The 16,117-nt window shown below is 39.2% G+C and overlaps 1 protein-coding gene across 7 annotated transcripts in view; it reads right to left on the bottom strand.

Annotated features, from left to right (window-relative positions):
* Positions 1–16,117, bottom strand: part of PRPF18 (pre-mRNA processing factor 18) — a 49,733-nt gene that overhangs the window by 11,667 nt on the left and 21,949 nt on the right. For 3 of the 7 annotated variants that reach the window (XM_065870986.1, XM_065870985.1, XM_065870991.1), the window contains 5 exons: positions 12,953–13,099; positions 12,309–12,377; positions 10,775–10,915; positions 10,572–10,643; positions 8,212–8,367 (listed from right to left, as the gene is read on the bottom strand). In XM_065870986.1, the coding sequence (XP_065727058.1) occupies positions 8,212–8,367; positions 10,572–10,643; positions 10,775–10,915; positions 12,309–12,377; positions 12,953–13,099 (585 nt within the window). The remainder of the gene's footprint in view (positions 1–8,211; positions 8,368–10,571; positions 10,644–10,774; positions 10,916–12,308; positions 12,378–12,952; positions 13,100–16,117) is intronic. The other 4 variants (XM_065870988.1, XM_065870989.1, XM_065870987.1 and 1 more) reach the window with 3 other exon arrangements.

Genomic DNA, 16,117 nt, shown 5'->3' with positions numbered 1-16,117 from the left:
CCGCGTCCCCTGCATTGGCAGGCGGACTCTCAACCACTGCGCCACCAGGGAAGCCCTGACTTTTTTTTTTAAGCATGTGGTTGAGAAATATAGAGTTAACACCCCAAGTTAAATGTCTATTTAGCTGCCAGCTAAAAAGAAACGTGGCACAGTTTAGACCAGCATTCCCCACAGTGTGCTCCTACCCAACAATGGCGTTCTATAATATTAAAAGGTAATGTATGTGAAAGAGAAATGATAGTACTATTTTTCTCTAAAAATTTCTTTTAATATGCCAGGAAGTTATTAAATGGGTAAACAGTTTGTTACCAAAACAACTTGCCTTTAAGAAATGGTTTATCAGAGCCAAGAATGCCAGGAGGTAGCATAAGGCCGCTTGACCCACAAATGTGTGACATACAATCTGATGCATAGGGAGCGTTTACCAGCTAACCATGACATGTGCATACAACACATGGATCACGTTGTGATCACTCACTGCAGTAATGTTTGTTATACCATTTTCAGCAATTCACGAACATATTATAAATTTACAAATGTTCCATGAACAACTAAATTTGACAAATTCTAGTACAGGTGAAATATGCCGAAATCTGAAATGCAGATATAAATATCTGACATAAAGTGCTGGAATGATGTTTTTAACCAGGGAATTTACAAACTTAAGGTCATTGAACACAACTTGCCAGAGAAGATTATGGGACATTTTGCCTTTTGGAACAGTGAAAGCTTGAGGAAAATTATTTGGAATGAATATTACTCCTTAATCTTCTAATCCCCAAAGAAACCTGTGTTGTAACACAGCACACAGACAGACTAATCTATAGGAATCAGGGAGGGTATCCACAGGAAACAAAGGGCATACTCAAACTGGGTAATTTGACGGTAGCAGTCCCAAGGACTTTACAAAGGCGTGGGCAAGACTGGGACCTGTGAGCTGACAACACTGCAAAGCTGTGGCTAACCTGTTTTCTAAGGGGGCAAGGGAGAAGACTGGTTACCAGAAACCCAGAGAGGGTAACTAACTGTATGGAGACGGCTGTGGCCTTGGGTGGAAGGGTGCAGTGACTCCACAGGGAGGAAGCCAGGGATATAAATACCCCAAACTCGTTCTTCTCCCACCTACAGAATGCCTTCCAGTCCCTCTCATCACCTGCCCCGTTCAGAAGTCAGAGGGCAAGGGAGCCTGTCCATGTTGTTCATGAAAGCCAGGTTTCCAGGGCACAGAACACGGTGAGGAAGGATGGAGTGGATCTGGAGGGCAAATCACCACGTGATGTCCATTTCAGCTTTTCTTCCTGCTCTTCTTTACTAACAAGTAAAGAACACCCAAGATATGAACCTTTTCAAGAGATGTCTTGAAATGACTGAATTATAAAGACTCTAAATAATCAAGAACTTCCTTTAATCTGTGTAGAAGCTTTATCCAAATCTGGGCCAAAGGCTACATCTGCATTTGGCAGACCAGCCAAAGTCCTTGAAGTTCCTACCAACAATTTCCATCTCGCCCTAGATTTGAGGCTACCAATAAGCTATACAACTTCTCTTTGATCTACATGGTGAGCAAACCCTCCCTGTGGTGTGTTTAATTTTTGTGAGAAAGAGAACACTTCAAACAACCTTCACAGTTTAAATTCTATAGAGGTTTGCATAAAAGCCAAAGATGAAATCATGTTACAGTAAAGAGCCCGCTGAATTGTTTTTACCATATTTCAGAAAACAGTTACTTCTCACCAATATTTCTACATAAAAGAAAATAATTACATATTGCAAGATTTCATTTAAATGATGTCCAAGAACTGGCAAAATTAACCAATAATGACACATGTCAAAACCATGGTTATTTCTGATGGGAGGAGGAATTAGGCTGGGAAAAGGAATGAGGGAAACTTCAGGGGTGCTGCTCGAAATCTCCTATGATCCAGACCTCATTTTATGTCTTGATAAATATCACATATATATGAAGAATCATTGAGCTGTACAATTAAGATTAGTACACTTTACAGGCTCCACTGTTTACTAAGGTTTATTATATCTCAATTTTAAAAGAAAAATTTTATTCAACATAGTTTTGGAAGTTTTAGCCAAATTTAGGTAATTTTAGCAATCAGAGAAGAAAAAGAAATAAAAGGTATCCAAACTGGAAAAGAAGAAATAAAACTGTCACTGTTTCCAGATGACATGATACTATACACAGAGAATCCTAAAGATACTACCAGAACACTACTAGAGCTAATCAATGAATGTGGTAAAGTAGCAGGATACAACATTAATGTACAGAAATCTCTTGCATTCCTATACACTAATGATGAAAAATCTGAAAGAGAAATTAGGGAAACACTCCCATTTACCATTGCAACAAAAAGAATAAAATACCTAGGAATAAACCTACCTAAGGAGACAAAAGACCTGTATGCAGAAAGCTATAAGACACTGATGAAAGAAATTAAAGATGATGCAAATAGATGGAGAGATATACCATGTTCCTGGATTGGAAGAATCAACATTGTGAAAATGACTATACTACCCAAAGCAATCTACAGATTCAGTGCAATCCCTATCAAACTACCAATGGCATTTTTCACAGAACTAGAACAAAAAATTTCAAAATTTATATGGAAACACAAAAGACCCCGAATAGCCAAAGCAATCTTAAGAAAGAAAAACAGAGCTGGAGGAATCAGGCTTCTGGACTTCAGACTATATTACAAAGCTGCAGTAATCAAGAAAGTATGGTACTGGCACAAAAACAGAAATATAGATCAATAGAACAGGACAGAAAGCCCAAAGATAAACCCACACACATATGGTCACCTTATCTTTGATAAAGGAGGCAAGAATATACAATGGAGAAAAGACAGCCTCTTCAATAAGTGGTGCTGGGAAAACTGGACAGCTACATGTAAAAGAATGAAATTAGAACACTCCCTAACACCATACACAAAAATAAACTCAAAATGGATTAAAGACCTAAATGTAAGGCCAGACACTATAAAACTTAGAGGGAAACGTACGCAGAATGCTCTGTGACATAAACCACAGCAAGATCCTTTTTGACCCACCTCCTAGAGTAATGGAAATAAAAACAAAAGTAAACAAATGAGACCTAATGAAACTTAAAAGCTTTTGCACAGCAAAGGAAACTATAAACAAGACCAAAAGACAACCCTCAGGATGGGAGAAAATATTTGCAAACGAAGCAACTGACAAAGGATTAATCTCCAAAATATACAAGCAGTTCATGCAGCTCAATATCAAAAAAGCAAACAACTCAATCCAAAAATGGGCAGAAGACCTAAACAGACATTTCTCCAAAGAAGATACACAGATTGCCAACGAACACATGAAAGGATGCTAAACATCACTAATCATTAGAGAAATGCAAGTCAAAACTACAATGAGATATCACCTCACACCGGTCAGAATGGCCATCATCAAAAAATCTACAAACAATAAATGCTGGAGAGGGTGTGGAGAAAAGGGAACCCTCTTGCACTGTTGGTAGGAATGTAAATTGATACAGCCACTATGGAGAACAGTATGGAGATTCCTTAAAAAACTAAAAATAGAACTACCAAATGACCCAGCTATCCCACTACTGGGCATATACCCTGAGAAAACCATAATTCAAAAAGAGTCATGTACCAAAATGTTCACTGCAGCCCTATTTACAATAGCCAGGAGATGGAAGCAACCTAAGTGTCCATCGACAGATGAATGGATAAAGAAGATGTGGCACATATATACAATGGAATATTATTCAGCCATAAAAAGAAACGAAATTGAATTATTTGTAGTGAGGTAGATGGACCTAGAGTCTGTCATACAGAGTGAAGTCAGAAAGAGAAAAATAAATACCATATGCTAACACATATATTTGGAATCTACAAAAAAAAAAATGGTTCTGAAGAACTTAGAGGCAGGACAGGAATAAAGACAGACATAGAGAATGGACTTGAGGACACGGGGAGGGGAAGAGTAAGCTGGGAAGAAGTGAGAGAGTGGCATGGACATATATACACTACCAAATGTAAAATAGACAGCTAGTGGGAAGCAGCCACATAGCACAGGGAGATCAGCTTGGTGCTTTGTGTCCCCCCTAGAGGGGTGGGATAGGGAGGGTGGGAGGGAGACGCAAGTGGAAGGAGATATGGGGATATATGTATGCATATAGTTGATTCACTTTGCTGTACAGCAGAAACTAATACACCATTGTAAAGCAATTATACGCCAATAAAGATGTTAAAAAAAATTAAAAGAAGAAAAAGAAAAATTACCCAATTAAATGACTTTCACTATTACCTCCTCAGCAAATATCTTAACGTAGAAAAGGTTTGGGTTTATACATTTACCAGAGGTCAGCAAACTACGGCCCACGGGCCACTCGCCCCTTTTATAAATGGAGTTTTCCTGGAACACGGCCACTGGCTGCTTTCACTGCAGGGTTGAAGAGTTGTAGCAGAGACCAATGAAGCCCAAACCCTAAAATATTTACTACCTGATCCTTTAAGTGTGTCACTTCCTGACTTAAACTTCAAATAATATATTTAAACTGTCCCTTTGTAGGAATAATTCAACTCAACCTCACCCAAATACCAAAATAGGAGGAGAAAGATTTAAAAGACAGCTTAGGAAATCACTCAGTTAATTGTAATCAAGAATTTCGTAAAACGCTAACATGGGGGTAGCTTCATTCTGCCTTGAGCTGCACTATGGGTTTATTTTAAGACAGATCAAAACTGGTACTTTATTGGGCCTCACACATGCTAATTTTTTTGTTTTTGTTATTGCCAATATTTTAAAAATAGGAGCATATGCTTTTTTAAAAAATTAAGGATTCCAGTTATCTCACTAAAATATAAAGGAAGATGGAACAACACTAGAACCATATTCCTACAAGGTAACGACGAGCTGAAGTGACTCCCGTAACGCTGGAGGCTAAGACTCAGCTGACACTTCACACTGTGCTTGCGCTATCCACTTTTTAAAGTTTTTATTTTGTATTGGAGTACAGTTGAACTAACACAACATTGGTAATCAACTGTCCACCGTTCTTATCACCGAGTTGACAGGAAAATGAAAATACTGCTTCCATCTGTGGCTACATGAAAAGTAGGAAAAGAAAAGAGAGACCGAGGGTCAAAGGCTTCTCAACACTCAGCTCACCTGTTACCCGACTATCCTGGGTATGTGAGTTTACAACCTCAGGTTTAAGCGATGGCCTCTAGGGAAAACGGCAGAGAAGTACCAGAGAAATCAACAGACCAGAAAGGGCAACAGTTAACTGGATGCTTGCACACATCAAGTGGTAGGGATCTCCCCCATATCTTCTAAAGCAGCCCTACTCCTATTTTGGGGCAATTCTGCCTGTTAAAAAGCTTCTTTGGGGCTTCACTGGTGGCGCAGTGGTTGAGAGTCTGCCTGCCGACGCAGGGGACACGGGTTTGTGCCCCGGTCCGGGAAGATCCCACATGCCACGGAGCGGCTGGGCCCGTGAGCCATGGCCACTGAGCCTAGGCGTCCGGAGCCTGTGCTCCGCAACGGGAGAGGCCGCAGCAGTGAGAGGCCTGCGTACCACAAAAAAAAAAAAAAAAAAGCTTCTTTGTACTATTTTTGCAACCTCTTAGCAGTCTCTCATTGTTTCAAAACAAAAAGATTAAAAAAAAGAAAGAATCCTTCCCTTACACTGATTAGAAATATGCCTTCATTCCTATACCTTACCTGGTCCTTAACTGTATGGGACAAGTTCAATCCCTCTTCCACCAGAAAGTTCTCTCATTATCTATAGTTACCCAGACCCCCACCAAGAGTCTCCTTTCTCAAGGACTAGAAAAAAAAAAGCAAGACTTGCACCTCTCGTCCTCTGGAGTATTCATTCATTCGACAAATATTTACTGAGCACCCACCATGAGTACCATTCCAGACTCTGCGGATATGACAGTGAACTATGCTCTTGCCTTGTGGAACTTATACTAAATTATTACCTCTAATAATGTAGCATAAGCTATCATTAGACTTTCCAGTAGCCATACTGTACTAGTTATTGTACTTAAATCCCCTAATTCTTCCTCATATACAGTGCTCAAACTGTACGCTCAAGTCTAACTTGACTTGTTAGGAGTCTAACTGAGTTATTAGACTTCCAAATTTCTTTATGGTCATCATTGCTAAATATTATATTTTTAGAATCTGCTTTTTTCTTCAGTCTGTCAAGAACTTCTGGAATGCAAATTTCTTCTCCACCTGAACGCACACCCTATTCCTTCTGTTTTTTACTGTCTGTAAATCTGATAAATATACCTCTCAGTACAGTCATCCAAATTGGTCATTAAAATTGTTGAATAGGACCAGTACTGAGGTCACTAAGTGCCCCATGGCATGTCCCTAGCATGCACCCAAACAGACACGGATCCATTATTTAGTATGCATGGCTTCTCTCACTCAACAAGCTGAGTCCACCTGATCAGTTTACCATATTTATATCTGTACACAAGAATATTATTGGATTTAGGTCAAACACCTTCCTAAAGTTCAGATACAGTATGTTTGCCAATTTTCTCTAATCATCTTGGGAAAAAGGGGGAAAAACATTTTAAGGGGAAGAGAAGAGTTAAAAAGGAAGAACAATGGAGGGAGGATAGGTCACTGTATAGCTTCCAAAATGAACCAGAAGTCTTGAAAATACTAGGCATATTTTTAAAAAGAAAACTCAGTTTATAAGATGATGGTAATCATACCATTGTCTAAAGAAGATGCTGTCTTTAAGACAATTTATTTAATTATATGAACTCTTATATACACTATAGCTTTGGCCATGGTACAGCAGAACACAATGAGCAAATTTAATCACTGGTAACTGTTTTCTATTGTTAAAGCCAAACCACCTTTTTTTCCCCCAACTAAAAGCTTTTTGCCTTCGATATGGTCAATGGTGGTTATTAAGAAAATGGAGGGGCTTCCCTGGTGGCGCAGTGGTTGAGAGTCCGCCTGCCGATGCAGGGGACACGGGTTCGTGCCCCGGTCTGGGGGGATCCCACGTGCCGCGGGGCGGCTGGGCCCGTGAGCCATGGCCGCTGAGCCTGTGCGGCCCGCATACCACAAAAAAGAAAGAAAAAAGAAAACGGAAATGTTTTGAATTTCCACAAGTATATTTGAACTCTATTAGGGGGTCAGGTTGAAATCGTATTTTAAAATGCTAATATATATGAATAAGGTACAAAGCATGACACAAAATAACCGTTAGCACTTGGAATTGAAATGAAATAAAAAGATAATCCATGAACATGATAGTGACTGTTGTCTGGCACAAATTCTGAAAGCACTTTCGGCATTTTAAGTGAACCTTACACTTTAAGTAAACTTTCAGAGTTTCATCTTCAAGCTTTAGAGTTAACATCCAGCAAAAGTCATTATACAGACACAATCTGGGGTTTTTGACACCTTGGCAAAAGCTAGATTACAGCTGAGGGTTTTTTCCCACTAAAAAGTAAAGTTTAACCCAACAGCAGTGTAACCAGGTTTATGTGAGGCATGTATAACTTTAAGAAAATAAACTATAAATATTTTAAAACTGTGTACCGAAGTGTTGTTACAAATTATTTAAAAATATTTACTAGTGGGCTTCCCTGCTGGCGCAGTGGTTGGGAGTCCGCCTGCCGATGCAGGGGACGCGGGTTCGTGCCCCGGTCCGGGAGGATCCCGCATGCCGCGGAGCGGCTGGGCCCGTGGGCCGTGGCCACTGGGCCTGCGCGTCCAGAGCCTGTGCTCCGCAACGGGAGAGGTCGCAGCGGTGCGAGGCCCGTGTACCGCAAAAAAAAAAAAAAATATTTACTAGCTAAATTTTTACCGTTTATACCTTTTTAGCCTAGATGTTAATCTACCTTGAAAGTAACAAAATGTGAATTATTGCAAAATACTCTAAATTCGTCATTCTTTAGTAAACTCCCAGAGCGAACAGCAATAGTTTTATTTCACTACTCAGGTAATTAAAGCACAACATTTCACCCTGTCTTACATCATATATGAAACCTAAAAGGTTTCTATTTTATAGTACAGCGGAAGGTGTCTTAAATACAAGTACTATTTACATAAGGAGTGGACTTGCATCCTATCATGCTATACCCAATCACTATAATTCTCCTCCTCTCAAAACTTAGTTTGAGAACCGGGGAATGTTAACCTCCAGAGCACTTTTCCCTCCAAACTGCTTACCTGAATATACTTCCGCTGTGTCTCATCATTTAAAACATGTGCAACGTGCTTGGAAAAAATCTTTTCCCTACCGGTTCTGGCATGGATGCCAACCATAGTGACACCAATGGGCCAAGGGGCATTTCCAATGGCCATCTGAAGGTAAGCATCATTAGCCTAAAAAGAGAGTTGAAGAAGAGATCAGGAGAGCAGAGATATTCTGCTAGTCCAAATTTTCATTTAGTATTTCACAGCCCTTCACGAGGAAATTTTCATCCATCTCTTGGGCGTGTTGAAAGTATCATCATTCCCATTATTCAAACAAAAGAAATTAAAATATGGGGTGACTGACTGCTTACCGAGGACCACAAATGTCTGTGGAAAAACAGAAACCAACACTAACCCAGGGGGTAAAAAGACAAAACATTCCTTTGCAGCCTTGGTGCCCTGGTAGTTAATACATTTCAGATCTGGAATTACCAGGCAGGTAATTTGATGCACTGACAAAAACTCTAGTCTGAGTTTCCGTTAGACCTAGTCTTCTCCCTAGGTGGTCACAGAGAAGACAGAGGCTAACTAGTTTTTCATAATCCAACCTGAAACTACAACTACTCCCTGCACAGCAGTGCAGACCTCTGAAAGCAGTGTGGGCTCTGTGTGCTGGGACCATCACATCGGGTCCATAGCAGATGTGTAAACAGAGATTAAATACTGGCCCTCGAGCCAAATAGCTAAAGGATGAGATCACTTCACTTTGGCCCCCAAAACCTCCCACCTGCCAAGAACCTTAAAAGCAACAAAGTGAGAAGAGAGAAAGCAATGAAGAAAAATGGCTCTTTTTCTAAACCAAGCCTGGCTACCTGGGCTGGGGTGGGGGACAAAACAGAAAGCAAGTAAACTCTAAAAGACCCCAACGGTTTCAGAGAGGCTTACACAGCCAGGCCTCAAAGAGATCTTCATTTAAAAATCAAACAACTATGAGACTGATATACTGAATTTTAAAACGGCATATATACATTTTTTAAAATCCCTGATACTCGTGTGTGTAAAGTTTAATACTGGATATTAACTGATAAAATTTCCAATATTCAGTTTCCCCAAATTTCCAAAGAAGAGTGTCCTAATATTAAGTTTTAGTTCTTTCTGTACTTTATATAAAATAAACTTTCACCAGCTTCTCATATACGAGAATGAGAAAAGTATCAAGAGGGAAGGCATCGCCTCTAGTAGGCAAGTGCCGTGAATTCCTTCTGCTCTGATGGTGACCTTATCCATCCATCCCAACGCAATCATCCCTGGTAAGCTCCAGGCAACTCACAGAAACTATCCAAAAATAAAACTCATAGCTATAAAGCAGAAACACTTTCTTTGACTAACCAACAGGCTCTCATCTAGAGGGACTAAAAACACTACTTTAGGCCATTGGCATGAGGCTCTCATCAAGGAGATCTCCAGTCACCCAGGATCACCCACTGTCCCTTCTGAGGACAGACACTCAGAGCACAGGAATAAGCAACGCATCCCCACTTTTCTGGCAGAGCCCCATCGAGGCTCTGGAACTGTCACTGGAGATGCTGCACGGAACCCTCCACTCCTCTCTTGGGAGGCACAGCCGCTAGAAGCCTCCCTCCTCAAACTCGGCTGATGGCCCACGAGCAGGGGTGCACTTCCAATCCCATTAGTGGTGCAAGAGGCCCTTCTCTTCTTGTTCGCCACACGGACTGATGGCCTTCCACCTCCTTTCTAAACTCTACCCAGGAAGCACATGGACCCCAGAGCTCTCTCCTCTGCCACCTGGTCCCAGAGTCCACTCAGGAATAAAGACACTGCGGCAGGGGAAGTCTCCCCTCCTGGGCTTTGCTATTGTCGCAGTACTGAAATGGGAGAGAGAAATTCTGGCAGCCTCACTTAGAACATTTTCTCAGAGAAAACAGCATAAAGGGCAGTTAAATTCCACTGTATCATTAGTACGATGGTTCAGCTATATTATGGATTAAGTAGGTTTTTATAGCTGGCCTGGAAAACTAATCTACGTAACATTGCTTCTACGGGAAAATTTGTTCCAAGCCATAATCAACAATCTAAAAACTTTGAAATTCAATCCCATTCATGAAATGAACGGCTGCCTATATCCAGTTTGTGAAGAATCTTTACACCTTCCTTAAAAATGACTAAAAAATACAGTGCGGTCTTAAACTTGATTATTCATGCCTAACAATAAAGCTAATATATTAGAAAATGAAAGGTTTTTTAACTACTAATTCATTTCACATCTATTCTTAAATCTTCTATCAAAATACTCCCACACGAGATGAACATATTATGTACACAACCTACGCATGCTCATAAACATAATTCTGACGCACGGCATGGTAATGTACCTTCACATATTCCCTCTGCAACATGAATTTAATGATATCTGTTATGGATTCTTTAATATCAGCAGGAAGATTCTGGAAAAGAAAAAAAAGCGTAACTAAATTTTGGAAGCTACAGTATGTAGTTACAGACTGCATTTATTCTAACTTTATATATTCTATTTTTTAAAAATCAGTTAACAAAAGCATTTTTCGTGAAACCTCACCCTTTTCCGTAGCTTTCTGAAAAGGGGTCTGAGATAGGACTCGGTCTGTTTCTGAGTAGCACTGTTGAGTTTACCCTGTACACTGCGCTTCACATAATCCTCTCTGGCATTCAGCTCCTTAGCCCAAACACCAAGAAGAAACTGTGGGAAAAAAGGGTAAATTTAGACTACAATGCCACCCAGTGGTTCTGTAAGCTTAAAAGTTCTCTGATGCACAAAATGGTATACACTCATCCTTAGAGTAAATGTCTTGACCGATTAAAACATCAACCAATATGTAACTAATGAACTATCTCTGCTTACTGCATCACGTATGTTTTAATGTAGTACCTTTGGCAAGTCACAGACTTCCCTATTCTACACCTCTCCCAGCTCAGATGCGATCCATTTCCCCTGAAAGAGCTATCAAATTTCACCGGCAACTGCTTGACAGAAATAAACTTTTACTTGTATTCTATTACATAAAATTCAACCTACCTAGACTCATCAGCCATAATGCCATATGTGCTGTGATATTTAATCAATCTTCCAGGGATGATGTTGTAGTATTTGGACTTTCTACTTTTGCAGTAGAGACTACAATTCAATTAAAAATTCCCTCTAAAGTGCCTGACCAAAGGAGAAGGAAGGAAAAAAACGAACGAAAATACAAGAAACTATGATCAGCCCCCACCCTGCCCCAGAAAACTACCCAGGTGCCCCCTGAGTCAAACTGCACAAAGAGCATCCTTCCCAGAGGCAGGTAAACACTGAGGGCTGAGGAAGCCATACTCCCCTAGCAGTGTTACCTATGCATGTCCTACATAGGGAGAGGCTGTCACTCAAAGAGGAAATTCTAGTTCATGTTAGATCCCACCACGCCCTAGCTAATTCCATGCCAAATCCTCAACAGACTGAGAATCTTGATGACTAATTATGTTGTATTTAAACTGTAAACACAAGTAAAAGCATTTCTTGCATTTATATCTCTTGTTCTGAACACAAATAATGTGTGAATAAATGTTAAAAGGAATCTGGGATTTGCACATACGCTACCTAAACCACTGAAAGAGGAATTCCGGGAAGGATGAATGAGCTAAATCCCAAGTCTCTGAAAGGCTGCTCGAGTGTTTGCTTTTTTCCCTGTCAACGTCTTCCCACCTCCTTCCCTTCCTTAGTGTCATCATCTCTCAGAAAAGCTTCTCCTTATTGCACTCCTTCCCAGAGTGTTTAAAAACAAATTTTTAATCCTTAGAACTTCTTGTTCATTCCACTGCTATGATTCTTTTCGGTGTATTTACATTAATAAGTCAGCTTTACAAGTGCTATGAAGAAAGTAAATATACATTTTCCTCGTTTAACCTCTATATCCAAGCACATAGCAATATCATAAACACCGTACGTGCAGAAATGTTTAGTGAGGATTTCCCTTTGCAGTCTGTAACTCTTGAACAATTCAAAACTGAAAACCCAAAAAAACCCCAAAAAACAGAAAGTACGACCAGTTCTTAACTAAAGAAAACGTGTCCTCCTTTCCTAACCAAAAAGTACATACCTTCAGGAATTTGGTAATGATGTCCATGTCTTTATGATCATCACCTTTTCCTAAAGACTCTCCCAGTGCCTGAAGAAAAACAATGCTTCTGTTCACTAGTCAAGAGCAACAGTGGAATACATACATTATCAACACCAGACTAAACATGGCTCTTTATTACATATACATATGGTCCGATTTAAAACCCTGATGGAATTTCTAGATAGATTTTAAAAAAAGACAATTGGCCATTTTAAATTTAGAGAGCATGTTATCTTTTATGACTCAAAGAGGGAGTAAAGGGAATGACTGCTAATGAACATGAACAAGGTTTATTTTTAGGGGAACAAAATGCTCTAAACTTAGATTGTGATGATGGTTGTAGCAACCTGTGAATATACTAAAAACCACTGAATTGTACACATTAAATGGATAAATGTGACTATCTCCAAAGCTGTTTGAAACGAAGGAAAAAAGAAAAAAATGTCCAAAACTGGTTGCTCACACCAATTATTGCAGTAAAATTTAGGGGGTCGAGGTATAATTAAAAGGACATGACCAAAGACGCCAGCACGCTGTCCACTGAAGAGTCTGAGGAGCTCAACCATCTGCTGCAGGGAACGAAAGGCGTGACGGGGAATCAGGGAAGGTGGTGGAGGGATCACCTCTAACTCTTCAATCGTGGTGTTTTCTTCATGAACTTTCAAATCATTCTGGGTGTCTTCCTCTCCAGGTTCTTGGCCACCCACAATTTCATTCAGGTACTGCTGATCAATCTTATCCAAAGCTGCTTTCAGATCATTCCTCAATCCCTGAGGAAAGGTAAAGTTACATCCGGTATGAAATTTCACTGATGTTTTACTTCTGATTTTTTTCTCTAATAATGAGTATAATCCACTTTTTTCTCCACAAAGAAACTCCAATAATATTTCAATTTATTATACAGCTATCACCACTGTCCATGCAAAGTCAATTCTTATGAACATATTTAAATTTAAAAGAATGTACACACAACAGGTAATCTGATGGTCAGAAAAATAAAACATACGAGTGACAAATCCAAATAAGAATAAGCGTTAACGCTGTAATTTTCTAATGAGGCCCTAGTGAAAGTGACCAGGTCTCCACTGGTCCCCAACCCATTCTCCTGGTTCACTGAAAATGTCTAACAACTGCAACTATTGATACTTTGAACTCCCAAAACATTTGGAAATGTCAACAGTATAAAACCAGGGTCTCAACCATATCCTAGGATTTCACTATGTTTCTAACAAACCAGCAAATTCCACATTCTATTCACTTCCAGTTTGTGACCACTTGGTAAAACTGGAAGCCTTAAAGCTAGACCCTTGGCATATACCACATTCAAAAATTAACTCAAAATGGATCAAAGACCCAAATGTAAGAGCTAAAACTATAAAACTCTTAGAGTTAACTAACAAAACAGAAAACAACCTGATTTTAAATGGACAAAGGACTTTAACAGATGACATACGAACGGCCAGTACGTAAATGAAAAGATGCTCAACATCACTAGTCATTAAGGAAATGCAAATCAAACCAGAGAGAGATGCCACTTCACAGCCATTAGGATGAATATTATCAACAGAAAACGGAAACTAACAACTTGGCTAGGATATGGAGAAACAGACCCTAGTGCACTGCTGGAAATGTGAAATGGTACAGCTGCTGTGGAAAATGGCACGGCAATATCTGAAAAAGTTAAACATACCCACACCAAGATACATTACAGTGTCCAAAGTTAAAGACAACTCCTACAATACAACATAGGCGGAGCAGTCTTTGACATAAATCTTAGCAATACTCTCTTTAATCAGTCTTTAAGGCAAAAGAAATAAAAGCAAAACCAAACAAACGGGACGTGATTACACTTGAAAGCTTTTGCACAGCAAGGAAACCATCAACACAAAAAGACAACCTACTGAATGGGAGAAAATATTTATAAATGATGTGACCCACAAGGGGTTAATATCCAAAATATACAAACAGCTCGTACAACTCAATATCAAAAAACAACCCAATCCAAACATGGTCAGAAGACCTGAACAGACATTTCTCCAAAGAAGACATGCAGATGGCTAACAGGCACATGAAAAGATGCTCCACATCACTAACTATTAGAGAAATGCAAATCAAAACTACAATGAGGTATCACCTCACACCTGTCAGAATGGCCATCATCGAAAAGTCTACTAAACAAAAGTTGCAGAGGATGTGGAGAAAAGGGAACCCTCATACACTGTTGGTAGGAATGAAAATTGAGAGAGCCACTATGGAAAACAGTATTCAGATTCCTTAAACTAAAAATAGAACTACCATATGATCCAGCAATCCCACTCCTGGGTATATACCCAGAAAAAGTGAAAATACTAAATTCGAAAAGATACATGCACCCCAATGGTCACAGCAGCACTATTTATGATAGCCAAGACATGGAAGCAACCCAAGTGCCCAACAGGTGACTGGATTAAGAAGATGTGACACACACACACACACACACACACACACACACACACACAGGAATATTACTCAGCCATAAAAAAAAGAATGAAATTCTGCCATTTGCAACAACATGGATGGACCTGGAGAGTATTATGCTTAGTGAAATAAGTCAGACAGAGAAAGACAAATACTGTATGATATCACCCATATGTGGAAACAAAAAAATAATACAAATGAAAGTATATGCAAAACAGAAACAGACAGATATCGAAAACAAACTTGTGGTTACCAAGGGGGGAAGGAAAGGAGAGAGGGACAAATTAGGGGTATCGGAGTAACAGATACAAACTATTATATTTAAAATAGATAAGCAACAAGGATATACTGTATAGCACAGGGAATTATACCCAATATCTTGTAATAACCTATAATGGAATATAATCTGCAAAAACCTGAATCACTATGCTCTATACCCGAAATTAACACAATACTGTAAAACAACTATACTTCAATTGAAAAAAAAAAGTTAAAGAAGGAGAGCATCTTAAAAGCAGCAAGAGAAAAACAACTTGTTTTGTACAAGGGAACCCCACTCCCCCATAAGACTATCAGGAGATTTTTTTCAGCAGAAACTTTGCAGACCAGGAGGGAGTGGCACAATATATTCCAAGTGCTAAAAGAATAAACTTCCAAGAACACTCTATCCAGCAAAGTTATCATTCAGAATTGAAGGAGCAACAGTTTCCAGAGAAGCAAAAGCTAAAGGAGTTCATCATCACTAAACCAGCCTTATAAGAAATGTTAAAGAGACTTCTTTAAGCTGGCAAGAAACGGTACTAATTAGTAACAAGAAAACATATGAAAGTATGTATCTCACTGGTAAAGGTAAATATATAGTAAAAGTAGTGAATTAATCACTCATAAAGCTAGTTTGAAGATTAAAAGACAAAAGTAGTAAAAACAACTCTAACTACAACAATTAGTTAAGGGCTACACAAGACAAAAAGATGTAAAATGTGGTATCAGAAAAATAAAACGTGGAGGGAGGGGAGTAAAAATTGTAGAGCTTCAGAATGTGTTCAAATTTATGAACTTTTAGACTGCTCCAGTTATTTCTAAAATAAATAAATCACAGGGATATAATGTACAGCATAGTGACTAAAGGTAATAATACTGTATTGCATCTTTCAAAGTTACTTAGAGAGTAGATCTCTAAAAAAAAAGTCCTCATCACAAGAAAAAAAAATTTTGTTGTAACTCTGTATGGTGATGAACATTAACTAGATTATAGTGGTGATCATATAAAATCATTATGCTGTACCCTGAAATTAATGTTATATGTCAGTTATACCCCAGTTTTTAAAAAG

This window comes from Phocoena phocoena, chromosome 2 (assembly GCF_963924675.1).
Source record: "Phocoena phocoena chromosome 2, mPhoPho1.1, whole genome shotgun sequence".
In the NCBI taxonomy this organism is placed as follows: Eukaryota; Metazoa; Chordata; class Mammalia; order Artiodactyla; family Phocoenidae; genus Phocoena; species Phocoena phocoena.
Note: the sequence above shows the minus strand (reverse complement) of the source record. Positions and strands in the feature narration are given on the sequence as shown.